General features: G+C 39.7%; 1 protein-coding gene across 8 annotated transcripts in view; it reads left to right on the top strand.

The window, feature by feature from the left end:
* The window catches only part of Ncoa6 (nuclear receptor coactivator 6), a 97,667-nt gene that overhangs the window by 74,841 nt on the left and 3,760 nt on the right, over positions 1 to 19,066 (top strand). For 6 of the 8 annotated variants that reach the window (XM_023714776.1, XM_023714775.1, XM_023714774.1 and 3 more), the window contains 4 exons: positions 2,251 to 2,372; positions 6,802 to 9,783; positions 12,634 to 12,702; positions 15,506 to 15,542. In XM_023714776.1, coding sequence (XP_023570544.1) covers positions 2,251 to 2,372; positions 6,802 to 9,783; positions 12,634 to 12,702; positions 15,506 to 15,542 — 3,210 coding nt within the window. Of the gene's footprint in view, positions 1 to 2,250; positions 2,373 to 6,801; positions 9,784 to 11,521; positions 11,585 to 12,633; positions 12,703 to 15,505; positions 15,543 to 19,066 lie in introns of those variants that run through there. The other 2 variants (XR_002821014.1, XM_023714778.1) reach the window with 2 other exon arrangements.

Genomic DNA, 19,066 nt, shown 5'->3' with positions numbered 1-19,066 from the left:
AAGTTAAACTAAAACCAGGCTTGCTTGCTTTTTTTTTTTTTTTTGTGTGTGTGTGTGTGTGTGTGTGTGTGTGTGGCCAGCTCAGCCCACCAGGGGGCGGGGCTGGCTGGCATGTGGTGCTGGGGGATTGAACCAGGGTCCCTGTGCTTTGCTAAGCTTGCTCCAAGTAGTTTCCCCAAATTGTTTCTTTTTTTTTTTTTTTTTTTGTTGCGGAACTGGGGATTGAACTCAGGCCCTTACACTTGCCAGGCAAGCGCTTATTCCACTGAGCCATCTGCCCGGCCCCTAAAACCGGGCTACTTTCATCCTAGCCTCCCTTCAACATTCTTTGTTACATTATCTTGCTGCTGCTTAAAACTTAATAGATTAAAGGATAGTGTTGTATACTAACAACCTATGTTTTTGTGAGTTCAAACTTATAAGCTCTTTAATTATCTAATTTTTTGGTTGCTCTTGTTTAAAAAATCTTTGCTGCTATTAACCTATGGGAATGACATTTTTATGGGGTAATTATTTTATTCTAGTAGGGTAGAAAAATTGCAAGGTTATTCAGTTGCTATTAGTATGCAGTTTTGCTTTCTTCATCCATCGTCCTAAGGGAGATTTCTTACTTGCTAGCTTTACACATTGTGAAAAGGACCTTATACAGCAGGAAGAATCCTAGAAAACTGAAAAACATTAAGTTTAATAAGATTTCTTCTCAACTCTACTATGAGCTTATAGTAGAAATTTTAAGCTGTCCCTTACAGATTTTGGGCCTTTGTTTTCTCATCTGTAGCATGAGGAGACTGGAGCAGGTATCTGAGATTTTTAGCTGTAGAATTATGTGAAAGGGGCTGAGGAGATGGCTCAATGGAATAAGCACTTCTCTGGCAAGTGCAAGGGCATGAGTTCAATCCCCGGTTCCACAAAAAAAAAAAAAAAAAAAAGAGAGAGAGAGAGAGAGAGAGAATTACGTGAAAGTAAGGGATAACACATATTTCCTTGCCTATAATTTGAAGTGAGAGGTAGGTCATACCTAAGGAACAAATTGATACAGGAATCTGTGTGTGCCCATGGACCTGCTTTAGGTTCTAAATTCCCATGTTCTAATGCTCTTAAGATGGATTTATAGTACTACATGCCTACTACTGTAATCCATCTGCTTGGAAGGCCCAAGCAGGAGAATCACAAGTTCAAAGCCAGCCAGATATATAATGATACCCTATCTTAAAATTTAAAAAACCTCAGATGTCGCTTAATGGTAGAATGTTTGCCAGCATGGTACAATCCCCAGTGCCACCAAAACAAAACAAAAACAAAGATTTAAGGTAGCTTATGAAACTACACAGAATATAATGAGGTAAAGTGATGTCTAAAGTGGACAACCATGATACATTGAGGGCAGAGGGAAAACAAAGGTAGGAAAGAAACATGCAGTTAGGGGTGAGATTACAAAACAAGTGAGGGGTGTGAGCACTTTTTTTCTTTGGCAGTGTGGGTGTTAATAAAGTAAGTTTCTTCACTTGTCTTCCTCAAAGAAATTGTGAGCCACAGGTTAAAACATTCCAGTGCCAATGGAAATTATCTGCAAGTATTATTAACTTTTTGTAGTGATCTCCACTTTGATTTGTTCACAGAATAACATTTCCATCAAGTAACTTATAACCATTGCAAAGTGATATAAATTATTAGAGCAGTCTATTTGAATTTAATATCTAACCTGAAGATAGTGTTGTGTCACAGGAGTAGTACTTTGTAGCATTGATAGCTTCAAGCCATGATCAGGTCTTAAAAACTAATGGGAGATGCTGGGGATTTGGCTCAGTGGTAGAATGCTTGCCTAGCAAGCTGGATGCCCTGGGTTTGGTCCTTGGCACCAAAAATAAATAAATAAACAAACCTCCCCTAAAAACTAGGAGTGGGTATTGCATGCAAAACATTATATCAGGTGTTCAAACTGAAGGTATAATTGTGGTAGAACACTTGCCTAGCACATGTGATACCCTGGGCTTCATCCCCAGCACCACAAAAAACAAGTTTCAGGAATTTGTAGAAAGCCCATTGAATTAATGCAGTGCTATTAGATTAAGTGGATTTAACATTTATTAAAATCGCTAGGTTTTTGTGCCAGTATTAAATATTTTATCCAGACTAAAGAGGGATGTAAATAATGATAAGGATGATAATGAAAACAAATAAGAAAGGAGGAAATCTAGTTTTGTGTATTTCCTATACAATTGACCCTCAAATGTGTTACTTGTTTTTTAGTGTCCCAGATACTCGCTCAGGTGGTCTGGAGGAGGCTGATCAGCAATCATTGCCTGGTGAACAAGGAGTTAACTTGGACAACACAGGCCCTAAACTGCCAGAATTTGCAAACAGGCCACCAGGTAATAAAATACTAGCTAAAAGGGGCCGGGAAGATAGCTCAGTAGAATAAGCGCTTGCCTGGTTGCCTGAGTTCAATCCCCGGTTCCAGGAAACACACACATACACACACACACACGCACACACACACGTCATCACGTATGTGGCATTACTAGAATTTTTCTCTTCAATGAAGCAGTAATATCTTACCTGCTAACTAGCCTGCTTAGCAATTTAATGTGTTTAGTATTTGGAAGTTTTGATATTAAGTAAATACTTGAAATATAACTTATGATGTTGCACACATGTACTTATACACATTCTACTGATATTGTTAAGTCATTATGCAGCCAGACAAGTATGAAGCTCCCCTTTATTCTTGTCACTGTAGAGGTTCTAGTTGATATCAGGATGAAGTAAGAACAAATAGATATTTTCACTTTAATCCTCCTTATCTGCCTTTCCTGCAGCCTTCCTAGAGCTTTCTTAAATCAGTGAGCAACTAGGGTTCAAGACAGTTATCTTATTATAGAAGTTATATTTTGAATCTTTAAGAATACATAAAGAATAATAAAAGATACTTATGCCTATTACCAATTTAGTAACTTAGAATGAATAATACCAATATGTGAGTCTCCTCTGATTATAAAATATCATCCTTTAAATGTTGATGGATTCTGTTTAAGAGACAAAGCTTTAAAATTCATTAATTCATTCCAGCCCAGGTACAATATCATACAACCAAGGCCGCAATACCCTTATGCTGTACCCTATACTGTACCTTGATCTTGTGGCTTGTAACTATCCCCCTGTTATGTGATTGGAGATGCACAGGCCCTTCACTGTGTATGACACTTTCTTCTGTGTATACAAAGAGTTAGTTAGACGTGGTAGCACATGCCTATAATCCCAGAACTCAGGAGGTTGAAACAGGAGAATTGCTGAGTTTGAGGCCAGCCTAAGCTACATAGTGAATTCAAAGCCAGCCTGCACTACATAGTGAGATCATGTTTCAAAATAGAGGGGAGTCTGGAGATGTTGTTCAGTGCAAAGACCCTGGGTTCAATCCCTAATAATACAAAACAAAGAGTTATATTTTTTTCTGTCTTCGTTAATAATTTTGCCTCTTTTTTGGCATATAAACAAGTGATATTTTAGAAGTAAACTTTAATCTGTCTTTTAATTTATATATTTCTAAAGTGAACCCAAAGCCAGGTGTGGTAACACACACCTGTAATCCCAGAATTTGGGAGACTAAGGCAGGAAGTTTGTTCTGAGTTCGAGGCCCAGCCTGGGCTATATAGTTAGTTCAAGGTTCACATGAGCTACAGTGTAGTGGGAACCTGTCTAAAAAAAAAAAAGTATGTGAATCAAAAAAAAAGTATTAAGCCCATCATGATATTAGTACTTTGTGTTACTTACAAAAAATTGCTTGGGCACACCACACTCTAAAGAGAGTTACAGTAGCACAATTAAGTCTTGGAAGTTGCCCATTTTGGGTGAGTTTGTCCAGATACTGAAGGCATTGTGAGCAGGAGGGTACCCTCTTCTTTCGTACTTATCTGAGCTCTTCCTCTGTGGATCTCAGAGTTCCTCCACACTTTAATGCCTCTTTTCTGTAAACTGGGAGCCTGCAGGCTGAATGTGGTCTATAAAGGATTTGAATCTTTGTGTGGTATCTTAAAAACCTGAATTTAAAAATGCCTTTACAATCTGGGCGTGATGGTGCCTGCTTGTAATTCCAGGACTTAGAAGAGTGAGCCATGAAGACTCACTAGTTTGAGGCCCTGTCCAAAGGGCATCTGTTCTTCAGTTTGGCTGTGTCCACAGGACTCTTATTGTCTTATAATAGCTTCTTTAGTGCCTGCCTGGTTCCTGAATGTATATGAGTTTGCATCTCTTGACTGATAAATTGGCTTTTTGATTGTGTGTGTCCGGCTTTCCCTCCTCACCATCAGACAACCCTGATCTGTCTCCTTATCATTAGTGCCACTTGGGCTGTTACTTTTAGCTCTGAACCCATTACAGCAGCCATTACTTTAGCTGTTATTTTCAGGAAGCTGCTATTTTGTCTCTGCTGCTGTCTTTGGTATTTATTGTGCTGTTGGGTAAACTGATTTTAAAGATGAAAGGCCTACCTGAAAAGACTTCTAGAAATTGCAGTTTTCTTAGTGTGGAAACCCTAGAGTAAATCTGAAAAATAAAAACCCACTGTCTTGACCTATGGAGATGCCATATTTTCCTGGCTTTATAAATTTCAAGAAATACATGGACCTGATTCCAGAAGAACTGAAAAAATCATACCACAGTGTGATGTATGTGTACCCATGTTTATAGCAGCACAGTTTGTCGTAACTCAATCTTGAAAGCAACCCAAATGCCCATCAACTGAGGAATGGATAAAAAAAGATGTGGTCTTTTAATACAATGGAGTACTACTCAGCTCTAAAAAAGGATAAACTCAAGGCTTTTGTAGGTAAATGGATGCAACTCTAGACCATACTCATACATGAAATAAATCAGACCTTCATGCATAAACATTGTATTGTGTCCCTAGTGTAAGAACCTGAAAGGTACAGAGATACTGTGAAAGGGAAATAATCTATTCAGAGGGAAGGAACAACTGGCGTGAGGGAAAGGACAAAACAAGGAAGAGAAAGGAATATATATATATGATGGATAGGGGCCAGGGAGATGGCTCAGTGGAATAAGCACTTCCCTGGCAAGTGCAAGGGCCTGAGTTCAATCCCCGGTTCTGAAAAAAAAAAAAAAAAGAGAGTACCTGCTATATATGTCTGTAATTCTATAAAACTCTAAAAAACATACAAAGGACATATATGATAGATAGATAGATATCATATATATGATAGCTTGGATAATTGTACTGCTGATTTCTGCTGGTCTATTGAAAGGAGCAGTTAATGGTTAAATTTTTCTTATTTTTTTCTCTCCTTTTTAATTTTTGCAAGCCTTTTTTTTTTTTTTTTTTTTTTTTTTTTTTTTACCAATTGTGCCTGCTTATTTCTGGTCATCTGAACAACCTATTTGAAGACAACGATGCACACTATAACAACCATTGTTGAATTCCTGTTATCTTGTTTAGTGAAAATATGTATCATTTCTTTTTTTTTTTCTATTTCTACTATTTTTTTTATTCTCTTTAAAAATAATAATAAAAGAAGTACATGGACCTGAAACAAAAAATGGACTTTTAAGAAAAATCTTCAGAACTGGATTCTGCACATTATGTTCATTGGTGCATGGAAATCTTTGGCAAGAAGACATTTACTAGCTGTAGAGCAGAGTTTGACCCATAGCACTTGGTAGCTGCTCTGTGATAATCTTGAGCCGGCATTTCTTCCAACAGCCACAGCCAACTATTCATGTTCTGTTGCCTTCTTAAAACCTTCTGAAAGTATTTTTCGTGAAACAAATAATCTGATTTGTAGATATCCCAGTTATATGATCACTTTTTCCCACTGAGCCACCTTTATTCTTGATTTATTTCTCTCTCCTTTCTGATGATTATATAAGGTTTTTGTTCTAAAATGCCAAGGAAACATCTTCATAAAAGAGAAAATTATTTGAGATGTTGCCTTCAGCAAATTAGGAAGGCACTGACCCTCAGAGTTCTTTTCCCAAAAATATTTTTTGTTCCTGAGAGCTGTTTCTGGCTTACTTATTTCTCAAATTGTGGATTCATAGAAAATATGCCTACAAATAGAGGTTCATATGTAGGAAAGTAAATTAAAATTAGTATGTATAAAAACTTTAATGCCCTGTTTCATTTTTAATATGTCTATCCACTTTGTACTACTGTGCTTAGTAAACCGCTGTGGCCAGGGACAGGTTAGTCAGTTTCCCTCAAAGGTTTGAACAACATGTCTGGAGCCAGTGGATTAAGTAATTTTGAATTCTTTTTTTCTTAAGGAATTGAACACTAGGATAAAGAGACTATCTTCAGTGCTGGTGCTTCCAGCAAAACCAAGGCATGAACATGCTAATGTTCTGCTAACAGAAAAAGTGAATCCTAAATGCTTTATTCCATTCACATGTGCAGTGAAATACTGATTATATCTACATAAGACCCAAATGCTGAGTATTCAGCCACTTTCTGTTGATGAAGTTTTTCTCTTTTCATGTTTAGCTGGTATAGATTCAGCCACTGCATAGCACAGAGGACTTTTAGAATCTTAGTACAGTAATGCCTCATTCAGACTCTGCATACTGAGGAGGTCCAGGTTCTTAATGCTTTGCTTTTTGCTTCCATAAGCATTGTACCCCTTTGCTCATGTCAAAGCATGAGCAAGGCTGCCTCCTACCTCTGGAGTGGGCATGCATGAGCTATTTGTGCAGCCTGCCACCTGGATGAGTATTGCTTGGCTGTACTCTTAAAGGTAGCAGTTTTCTTGCTGAAAATCTAACTTCCCTAATTTTGGGGGCTTGTTTTAGGTTATCCTACTCAACCAGTAGAACAGAGGCCACTGCAGCAGATGCCTCCTCAACTCATGCAACATGTGGCACCCCCACCACAGACACCACAGCAGCAGTCACAGCCACAACTTCCTCAGCAGCAGCAGCAGCCACCGCCACCTCCCAGTCAGCCCCAATCTCAGCAGCAGCAGCAGCAGCAGCAGCAGCAGCAACAACAACAACAACAAATGATGATGATGCTCATGATGCAACAAGATCCCAAATCTGTTAGACTTCCAGTCTCCCAAAATGTCCATACTCCAAGAGGCCCTCTGAACCCAGACTCCCAGAGAATGCCCATGCAGCAGAGTGGCAATGTACCTGTCATGGTCAGTTTGCAAGGACCTGCCTCTATACCACCATCACCTGATAAACAAAGAATGCCAATCCCTGTGAATACTTCTTTGGGAAGTAACTCAAGAAAGATGGTATATCAAGAGAATGCACAAAATCCTTCTAGCTCGCCACTAGGGGAAATGTCACTTCCTGAAGCAAGTGGCTGTGAAGTACCATCTGTCTCTGGTGGCCCAAATAATATACCTTCACATTTAGTAGTTTCCCAGAACCAGTTAATGATGGCAGGGCCCAAACCTGGACCATCCCCCCTTTCAGCAACACAAGGTGCAACTCCCCAGCAACCTACTGTAAATTCCTTGCCTAGCTCCCATGGCCACCATTTTCCAAATGTAGCTGCTCCAGCCCAGACATCTAGGCCTAAGACACCAAACAGAGCCAGCCCTAGACCTTATTATCCTCAGACACCCAACAACCGCCCTCCCAGTACAGAACCTTCAGAAATCAGTCTGTCACCAGAAAGACTCAATGCCTCCATAGCAGGACTCTTTCCTCCACAGATTAATATTCCTTTACCTCCTAGGCCAAATTTAAATAGGGGATTTGATCAACAAGGCTTAAATCCAACAACTCTAAAGGCCATTGGTCAAGCACCTTCAAATCTTACCATGAGTAATCCTTCCAATTTTGCTGCCCCACAAACTCACAAATTAGATTCTGTGGTGGTGAATTCTGGGAAGCAATCTAATTCTGGAGCAACAAAAAGGGCAAGTCCAAGCAACAGCCGCAGATCTAGTCCTGGTTCTAGTAGGAAAACCACCCCAAGTCCTGGTAGGCAAAATTCAAAAGCTCCTAAACTTACTCTGACCCCTCAAACAAATGCAGCCCTGTTGCAGAATGTCGAGTTGCCAAGAAATGTATTGGTCAGTCCCACTCCTCTGGCTAGTCCTATCAACAGTGGGCTGAATCCTCAGAATCCCACTGTATCTGTGGCTGCGGTGGAGGCTGTTCTTGAGGACAAGGAGAGCTTGAATGTGCCTCAGGACAATGATTGCCATAATTCCCAGAGTAGGAAAGAGCAGGTAAATGTTGAAATAAAAGCAGTCCCTGTCCAAGAAGTTAAAATGATTGTCCCTGAAGATCAGTCCAAAAAGAATGGACAACCTTTGGATCCTAACAAACTTCCCACTGTCGAAGAGAACAAGAGTTTGGTGTCTCCTGCCATGAGGGAAGCACCAACTTCGTTAAGTCAACTTCTTGATAACTCCGGAGCTCCTAATGTGACCATTAAACCCCCTGGGCTTACAAATGTGGAAGTAACACCTCCAGTAGTTTCAGGAGAGGACCTCAAGAAATCATCTGTCATTCCTACTCTGCAGGATCCGTCATCTTCTAAAGAACTCTCTAATTCTCTAAATTTACCTCACAGTAATGAGCCGAGTACAACTCTTGTGCATCCAGAATTGAGTGAGGTCAGTTCTAATGTTGCACCAACCATCCCTCCAGTAATATCAAGACCTGTTAGCTCTTCATCCATTTCCACTCCTTTGCCCCCAAATCAAATAACTGTATTTGTTACTTCTAATCCCATTACCACTTCAGCTAACACATCAGCAGCCCTGCCAACTCACCTGCAGTCTGCATTGATGTCGACAGTCGTCACAATGCCCAATGTGGGTAACAAGGTTATGGTTTCTGAGGGACAGTCAGCTGCTCAATCTAATGCTCGCCCTCAGTTCATTACACCTGTCTTTATCAATTCGTCCTCAATAATTCAGGTTATGAAAGGATCACAGCCAAGCACAATTCCTGCAGCCCCACTGACAACCAACTCTGGCCTGATGCCTCCTTCTGTCGCAGTTGTTGGCCCTTTGCACATACCTCAGAACATAAAATTTTCTTCAGCTCCAGTACCACCCAGTGTCCCCTCCAGTAGTCCTGCTGCAAACATTCAGCCAGGTCGACCCTTAGTCCTTAACTCACGAGCCACTCCTGTTCAGCTTCCTTCCCCTCCTTGTACATCTTCTCCAGTAGTCCCTCCTCACCCTCCTGTCCAGCAAGTGAAAGAATTGAATCCAGAGGAGGCTAGTCCTCAGGTAAACATCTCAGCAGATCAGAGCACTCTGCCCTCCTCACAGTCATCCACAATGGTTTCTCCCCTTTTGACCAATAGTCCAGGCTCCTCTGTCAACCGGCGCAGCCCAGTATCATCCAGTAAAGGCAAAGGAAAAGTGGACAAAATTGGCCAGATTTTGCTCACCAAGGCATGTAAGAAAGTTACAGGCTCTCTTGAGAAAGGGGAAGAGCAATATGGTGCAGATGGAGAGACTGAAGGCCAAGGGTTAGATACCACAGCTTCTGGGCTCATGGGAGCAGAGCAATTGCCCACAGAACCTGATAGTAAAACCCCAACACCCCCAGCACCTACTCTGCTAAAAATGACTTCTAGCCCTGTGGGCCCTGGCTCCGCCTCAGCAGGACCCAGTTTACCTGGTGGCCCTCTTCCCACCAGTATTCGCTCAATAGTAACCAGTCTGGTACCTTCTGAGCTCATCTCCACGGCACCAACCACAAAAACCAATCATGGTGGTATAGCATCCGAGCCACTTGCCGGTGGCCTAGTGGAGGAGAAAGTGGGATCCCATCCAGAGCTTCTATCCAGCATAGGTACGTACTTGGGCTTGACATCATCTCATGTCAGTTTTGATGATCTATTCCCAAAGGAGAAAGTAAATAATAAGCTAAATGGCAGTAGCAGTAGTCTTTATTGAAAGTATACTGGGAAATATGCTTTTAAATCCCATGTTGAGTTTACATTCACATGGTTCTTAGCTATAATGACATTTCTCAGAAATAATGACACTTCATTTTTATTTGTAAAAGTTTCTCAGTTTACATGTTTTCATACACTATCTCACATCAGCTTCGTACCAGCCATGTCAGGTAGTGTTACCCTGTCCTGTAGGTGAAAAGATTGAAGTTCAGGGAAGTTTGGTATTTGTTCAGTCTGTACTGTGAGTCTTTTGCTGAACATCATTCCACAAATGTAAACAGCTTTTGCAAGTTCTTTTTACTGTGATGAAGACTTGCTGCAAACTTCAGGCCAGGTTCTCATAGCCCCATTCTCATTGTACTGTACCTCAGGAACCTTTTTTCCCTGCCATCTTTTCACTCCTTAGAAGAGCTTTCCAGGCTGGGTATAATGGTGCATGCATGTAATCTAGCACCCAGGAGGCTGAGGCAGGAAGATCACTGCAAGTTTGAGGCCAGCCTGGGTTACAAAGTGAGTTTAAGTCCAGCCTGAACTGAACTGCATAGCAAAATCCTATCTCAAAAAGACAAAAAAGTTTCATAACAGACATGCAAGAGTCAGAGTGGTAAAGAATCAGACTTGAGATCACAACAACAGCATTCACCAGCTGAATGGACTAGGACAAAGTATTCCAAACCTCAGTTTTTTCCCCTGTAATATAGGAACAGTAGCAGCTATGACATTTCAGAGAGGTAATGCATATAACATGCTTAATGCAGTATCTAGAATGTAGTAATTGATCAATAAATGGTTAAAAGTTATTACTAATTTCCTTTTTTAATGTTTGTAAGTTGATCCATTCTATTCATGGCTGTTTAGCTCACAGTACTATCTGTGTATTGTTAAGGTTGGGCTAATCTGCCCCTCACTCCTATGAAATTTCAGTGGTCCAGAAGCTCCCTTTCCCTAGAGGAAAGTCAGTATCACACTTCACAGAACTGGGAAACCTCTGCAGTATCCTAGGCCAGCTATGATACCCATCTTATTTATACAGCTAAAATGCTTTGAGTATATAACACAGTGGTAAGCACACAGGAGGAGCAGAAAGAAACACAAGCTTTAGGGTATGATTAGAGATCAGATTTTACCTCCATTGGTCACCAGTACAGTTGGGTAAATTTCTTGTACTTTATCTGCAAAATAGAAATTTATAATCCCACTGTCCAGAATTTATACAAAGATTCAGTGAAAGGGCTTAACCCTGGTGGCCAATATATTGCTTCAGAGATACAGGAAAGAATAAAGCTTAAAAGTAGTTTTCTCTCCTTACAAGAAAGAGACTTCACGAGGTAGGGCTCTGTTTCTGGTTTAAGTTCTGTTGATATAGGTGACCTCAAGAATTAAAAACAAAAAACAGGTGTAAGTTAAATACATTCTCTGCTATTAAGTATTTTCCATTTCTGCTTACCTTTAAGGGAATTTTTCCCGCCTGTACCAACAGAAAAATGATAAAGTGATTAGAAGATACTTTTATTTGGATCATGTATAATACTAGAGAAACATAGAAACTTTGGGAAAAAGTTGGAAAAAGTTCTCGAGTTTAGTTAAGGCCACCCACTTTACTTATAGTGATTGTTTCTATTCTTTTTCAAGGGACTTCTGTGCTTTTACCTTGAAAATGAGAAACCAATACTGAAGTTAAAAGTAGAAGTTAAGGTATAGTTTTAAGCTTTATCAGATAAGCATCCAAAATAAAGTCTTAAAATCAAATGCATTATTGATAGTTTCATTAAGTAGGAAGAAAAACCTACAAAATTTAGTACACTAACATGTCAAGATGAGAAGATGTAACCTTGAGTGACTATGGCCTATCTTTGCCTGTCATCTTTACTGTATGATCCAGGAGGATTCTGTGCTAGAGTACATTATGTATTTATATTCTGTTCCACAAATGTAAGTTCTTTCTGTCCTTTGCAAACTAATTCTTATATTTCTACGTTTGATGTACCTTCAGGTTTCTCATCCTAGCATTGATCTACTTTGCTTTGGACTCCCATGGCACTTTATATATCTCCTTCATATGACGTCACAGACATTCAAGCTAACTACATAAATTTATCTTTGAATACTAGATTGAGTCCTTAAGAAGGGTACAATTTGTTCTCTTAGGATGGCTGGCATGGTGTCTTGTGCCTAGAAAGTTCTTTGTAACTTATTTGTTAGGCAAGTAGATGAATGGCATCAGATTGATTTATTCATTAACTGAATTGAATACCTGCTTTCTGCCCATTACTCTTACTAGATACTGGGTAAAAGTATGAAATTATATGATTGTTACAGTTCTCAAGGAGTATATAGTCCTTAGGAGAAGTAGAACAAGTTTTAAAATGCTAAAGTGAATGCTATAGTCATCTCTATAAGTGGCTTGGGTTGCCTACTAAATCATGTTTTTGGAGTTTTTAAGTGTAGTGATCAGAAATTGATCCTCAGAAAGCAACATATGTTAGTGCTATCATTCCAGTGATCATCTCCATCCCTATCTCTATGGACATAGAGAAGAAAGAAATGCCTCTAAGTAGTAGTCTCTGTCACTGTTGTAGCATTTGATAAGAATTTTAAGTGTACTTGTAATTTTAATGTCAGCTTCAAGTATTGCCCTGGAAGAGTATGTGTTTCAGAAATTTCTTAGTCCTTGATTTAGTTAAGGTTTTCCATTTTATTTAGAAAAGAAAATAAAAGACCTGTAATTTTTTTTCTTGTCTTAGCCCCTTCACAGAATTTAGTCCCAAAGGAGACTACAGCTACAGCGCTGCAGGGCTCTGTTGCCAGATCAGGTAAGACACACTTTGGAAAAACTTGTGGCACAGGATAAGTCACAAGTAAAGGACCTCAATATCACATGTTCTCATGCCAGTATGTGGCTGGAACCATCATATATATATATATATATGTTTTTTTTGTTGGTTTTTTTTTTTTTTTTGTGGAACCGGGGATTGAACTCAGGCCCTTGTACTTGCCAGGGAAGCACTTATTCCACTGAGCTATCTTCCAGGCCCTGTCTTATAATTTTGTCTCCAAACAGACTTAAACATTAAAAAAAAAGGTCATCTTTGAGTGTTTGCCACCCAGCTCTGGGTTGTTCCCACTGCAGAGTTTGCCCTATTCCATAACCGTGATACCCTTAGCTGGCAGCTGGCTAACATACAGTGACTTACCAGGGTGGTAAGCATTAATGTATCAAGATGATGATTACATTGTTAATGCTTCCTCCACCAGAGTGGAAGCTCATTCACAGAACCTCTGCTGCAGTAAGGTATCCACTTCAATGGGGAAAGCAGTCATTTCAGTTATCTCTGGATGGCATTAAGTTTCTCAGCATGACCAAGATATTGTAAGTAGCAATAGGGATAACGTTTCCAGATGGAGGAGTTTATGGTAATCTGACAGATCACTGCTGTAGGATGCTGGGTCAACTCTGAACACAAGATCTTGATGGCAGTAACAATACTTGTTCTGCCTTCATAGGTTAGATTGCCAAAGCAGATGAATATCATAAAGTAACATTTAGTATAGAGTTCAGTCTTGCCTAGCTCTTTGTCCTTGGGAGACATCAAGGGATACAGATATATACACATGTATACATACATATACATGTGTGACTGGTTCTCACAGAGTGGTTAGAATATTGAATGTACATATTTAGGAAAAAAAATTATTTTTTTGATACAGGGTCTAAGCTCGAGTGATCCTCCTGTCTCAGCCTCCCTATCGTTGGGATTATAGGCATGTACCACCATGCCTGGTTTTGAAGCCGGCACATTATGCGGTACCAGAGATTGAACTCATGTCTTTGCACTTGCCAGGCAGGTGCTTAGACCACTGAGCTATCTCTCCAGCTCCCAGAATTAATTTTTAGTAACAGTAGTATAACCATGTTTAATTTTGTGAGTCTAGTCCAGTAAAAGCAAGATATAACTTATTTTAAAACCTACTTTCAGGAAACTATAGTCTGTACAATGTGTAGGACCTTATACTGTAGACTGTAGAAAGAATTAGCCCACTGGAATGAATTAATAAGCTGCACACCTATAATCCCAGCACTCAGGAGGCTGAGGCAAGAGGATCACTGAGTTTGAGGCCAGCCTGGGCTACATAGTGAGTCCAAGGCCAGTCTGAAATACATAGTGAGATCCTGTCTCAAAAAAAAAAAAAAATATATATATATATATATATATATATGAAAACATTTTTCAGCCACCCAGATTGTTTCTTTTCTACCAGTTGCCTACATGATAGGTGGATATTTGAGAAAAGTAGGAAAGGAGTAAATTATTCAGGAAAGGGGTTAGATCAATTTTTTTTTTTATATAATAAAAAGAGCAGCAAGGGCAGGCGAGATAGTTCAACAGACTAAGTGCCTGCTTAGGCAAGTGTAGGGCCCAGGGTTCAATCCTTGGCACCACATGCTGTCCCTGCCCTGCTTTCGGACACACTGGGGCAGAAGAGACCCCTTACTATCTAATATATCATGTAAGGCCTTCGTAGAAATTGGAGCTACCTAACATGTATAATGAAAGAAGCAGATGTTTTTCTGCTGGTCCTGAGAAGTTTCTGGTAAACAACAGGGTGCTCATTGGTGCAAAATTCTGCTAGACAAATGATCAAGATTGTCTTTTCTTAGAGGACATCACTGGATGACTGAGGAAGGAGAGGAACATAAAGGAGTCTGTGGGCAGTATCTCAAAGCAAGGAATGTTATCATCTAAAACTCAGGGAGTTGTTTGAAGCAACATGCATCTTTAACAAATGTTAAAAACATGTTTAAAGACTGCTATCTCTAAAAAGGAGTACAGGAGTGATGTTTTAAGAATGAAAACAATTTCTTATACATGAAAGAAGTTTATTTTACTAACCTTGTTGTAGCTGGATGAAATATAAGCTAAGCAGTTGAATTTAGCTCTGTTGATCCAAACAAAATTATTTCACAGTGTGAAGTACAAATAAAAATAAGAAGCAGAAATAGAAATAAAGGGGCTGGGGAGGTGGCTCAGTGGAATAAGCAATTCCCTGGCAAGCGCAAGGGTCTGAGCTCAATCCCCAGTTCCGCAAAAAAAAAAAGAAAAAAGAAAGAAATAGAAATAAATATAACATGTTTAGGTAGCTCCAACTTCTCTAAGGGCCTTACATGATATATTAGATAGTAGGGGTCTCTCCAGCCCCAGTATATCCAAAAGCAGGGCAGGGACAGCATGTGATGCCAGGGATTGAACCCCGGGCCCTACACTTGCCTAATAAAAAATATTTTATTATTTTTAATTTTTATAAAAAATAAAAATAGGGGCTGGGGAGATGGCTCAGTAAAATAAGTACTTGCCTGGCAAGCACAAGGGCCTGAGTTCAATCCCTGGTTCTGCCAAAAATAAAAATAAAAACTAAAAAATAAGTGTCTCATGTTCCCCAACAAACCAAACTGGTTTAGTGCCATCTTTCTCCATACCATGTAGAGTGAGAATCTGGACAGACACCTGTTACTCTAACTAAAGCATTTCGAATACTTGGAAGGCACCTAGCTTCTTCCTGTGGTCATATACAACAGCAGCTTCAACATCTCATGTCTGTCCTTTATATTTTTTACAGAACTAGAAATAAATGCTGCCCTAATCTCTGGACAAAGGTAAGATGATTTTTCTGCAGACTTGACATTGGCCTCTTTAAAAAATATCTTTCTCAGTCTTTAAACCTCTCCTTTCCTTATCCTTTTTCTGTTTTCTTGCATCAGTCTGTTTTTACTGCTCCATAGGGAGCTGCCATGAGTTCCAACCTCTCAGAGGTAACATTTCTCTTATAAAATTTGGTGGCTGAATTTCTACCTTTTATGGTTGTTCTGAAACCTGAATGAAGTAATACTTTCACTTAACATAGTAAATAATGTTCAATATACAGGAACTGTTGTTCGGCCAAATAGCTCAGCAGATTAAAGCACCTGCAAGCAGGGGCTGAGGGTTCAATCCCCTGGGCCTACCATTTCGGCCCCGCCCCCAGCAATTGAGACAGGGTGTGGTGGCACCTGCCTACAGTCCCAGCTCTTGGGAGGCTGTAAACAGGAGAATCAGTATGAGTCCGATGTAGTAGTGAGACCCTGAATACCCTGTAGAACCTTCCCTAAAATACAGAAGGAAAAAAAAAAAAAAGAGTCTGAGGCAGACGAACCACAAGTTCAAGGGCAATCTGGGCTGTGTAGGGAGACCCTGTTTGAGAAAGGCAGGATCTGACTCCAAAATTCATGCTTTGTTCTAACTGCTGTTCCATATAACCTAGTAAAATGAAGAATATTTGTGGTTTGAATTTCATTAGCCCCATTGAGAAGAGTGTAAGCTTCCAAAAGTCATCCTATAAAGGAACTGAAATTATCTTCTCCTACAGGTCATCACTGGAAGGTTGAAAAGAGGGGGAACATAAATAAATTTAACATTTAAAAGAATTACCCTCACAGCACTCAGGAGGTTGAGGGGGGGATCACTATGAGTTCAAGACTAGCCTGTACTCAAACACCCTCTCCAAAAAACTACTCATATTTGTGTAGCAGCTTGTAAAAACACAGTCATTTTTCTATCAACCTTATAAAGAATTAATAACTAGGATATATTTGAATGCCATTACTTGCCATGCTCTGGACTATAAGCTCCCTAGATGTATTATCTCACTTAATAAATTTGAATACATTATAATAGATGAAGACTTTATAAAGTTCAGACAAGTAATCTAAATTACTCAAGGTTGCAGATTTAACAAATAGTGCAGGTGAAATTCAAACCCAGACTGTTCAATTTCAGAGCTTTTGCATTTAACCCATGTATGTGATAGACAAAAATGGAGATTTATAGGTTAAGGATCTGGAACATAGAATTAAATATCATGGCTGGTAAATGTATAGCCTGCTTGACCCCTGGTCATCTTATTCTAGGTTCATTGCTGTTCTTGCTATACTACTTTTCCTGCCTGGTTTCATATGGATTGAGTTCATATTTTAATTTACTTGCATTTCTCAGCATATCCTAATTATTTGTGTAAAGAGTCAATTAAACCATGAATATCTTGTAGGTAATTTGGTTCTAGAGCTGTCTGACCATAAACCATGTAAACATGAGGTCATTGTACTGTGGCTTTTGTTTCACCGGAAAAAAGAGGCCCCTTCCATTAGGAATCTTTCTTTCTCAAGAATCTGATTGTTTTCTGGACTTCCAGCCAGAAACCCATCCTTACAACTTCTAAAAGGAGGTGCTAATCGCCTGATTTAGGAATTCCATCCTAGCTCCAGTCTGGCCAGCTTTTCTTTGACTTGTGGTGGCTTGTGGCTGTATATAGGGCAGCTGTTATATTTAGAGTTAAGGTAATGAACAGTCTGGCCCAATTCCCAGCCATAGTACAACTAGCAGTGGGTCTTCTGGCACAAGTGAACAGGGAGGGGTAGAGATAGTTGGTAATCAGACCATAGTTTGTGCCCTTAGGGAGCCCAGAATCTGGTGGAAAGCATGAGACATTAAAATGACATGCTTAGGTGGCATGGTGGCACATGCTTGTAATCCCAACATTCTAGCAGGCTGAGAAAGGGGAATCACAAATTCAAGTCCAACCTGTAAAATTTAGCAATTTAGCAAGGCTGTCTCTGAATAAAAGGACTGGGCCAGGCATAGTGGTGTACAGCTATAATCTAGGATTTAAGAGGCTGAGGCAGGAAGATTGCCACAATTTGAGGCCAGCCTACAATACATAGTGAGTTCAAGGCCAATCTGAACTACACAGAAGGAACCTGTTTCAAAGATACAAATAAATAACATAACATAAGATAACATAACAGCTGGGAATGTAGCTTAGTGAAAAGGCCTTGGATTCAATCCCCTGTATTGGGGAAACAAACATACTTTACAGTCATGGGGCTCAAGTTTGCTACACAGACTTTGAATCCAAAAGACAAAAGAGACAGTTCCGCCTAGGGAGTGAAGCATGTGAGAGGTGGCCTTTGACCATTTTGTTTTGTTAGTATTACTTTTCATTTCCATGCCTCACAAGCAAATGAACCAGCTATCTTGCTGTTTTTCCTGAGTTTAGTGTGCATTTTTGGACTGTGGAAGTAGTAAAAGTTGTTTTTAAAACTTTGTACTTCAGATCATTCTGAATTTCAAAGAAGAAAATAACTCACCAGTAAACCAGTATTCTTACAGCTCAGCGTTATTAGGCCAGGTGTGGTGGTGCATGAATGCAATCCCAGTACTTAAGGAGACTGAGGCAGGAGAATCACCATGTGTTGGAGGCCAGCCTGAGCCACCTAATGAATTTAAGGCCAGCCTGAATCACATAGTGAAACCCAGTCTCAAAAAGACTGGAAAAAGCAAAATGCCCTGTCAGTGGTCCCTGTATATATTTTAGTTCATTATCTTTTGATTCTACTCACAGAATATGTATATAGATAGAGACATAGCAAATACATCTCATACCTATTCATGTGTGGTTGCATATATGCTCAATATATGTCTTATGAAACTAATACTATTCTTCACATTGGTAACTTTTCCCACTTAATAACATCTTGATTGGTGTATGTCATAAAATAGTCTTCCTGAGCTCAGTGGAATAAGCACTTCCCTGGCAAGCGCAAGGGCCTGAGTTCAATCCCCAGTTCCGCCAAAAACAAAACAAAACAAAATAAAATAATCTTCAGCGATGATTTTTCTTGATTGCACATGGATGTGCTATAATTTGGTTAACTATTATGTTGGGCATGTAGGTCTTCTGTTTTCACTAGTGTAGATAGGTGTTTTGACATTCTTGTATGGAGAGCTCTGCCTATAAAAAAAAAAAAAAAAAAAAAAAATGTTTCCTTAGGCACCTGGAAATGGAGCTACTAAGGCAGACAATTACACTACAGTTTCTCAGCATTATTATTATTGTCATTTTTGACCAGATGACTTTAGAAGACTGTCTCATGCATTATGGGCTTGTGGTACTCTTCCTGGCTCCTGCCCAAGTGACAGGCAAAACTGTCTCCAGAAGACTGGGGTTGGGGGCCTGGCCTTAGCTCAGTTGTTTAAGTGGCTTCTTCCACAAAGCTGTCAGCCTCAGGTTGCTGTAGTTCGATCCCCACAACTCTCCAGCCAGCCAAATCACCCCTGAGGGCATTTAGAGAAAAAAAAAAAAACT

This window comes from Octodon degus, unplaced genomic scaffold, assembly GCF_000260255.1.
Source record: "Octodon degus isolate 3935 unplaced genomic scaffold, OctDeg1.0 scaffold00037, whole genome shotgun sequence".
Taxonomy (NCBI): domain Eukaryota; kingdom Metazoa; phylum Chordata; class Mammalia; order Rodentia; family Octodontidae; genus Octodon; species Octodon degus.
Note: the sequence above shows the minus strand (reverse complement) of the source record. Positions and strands in the feature narration are given on the sequence as shown.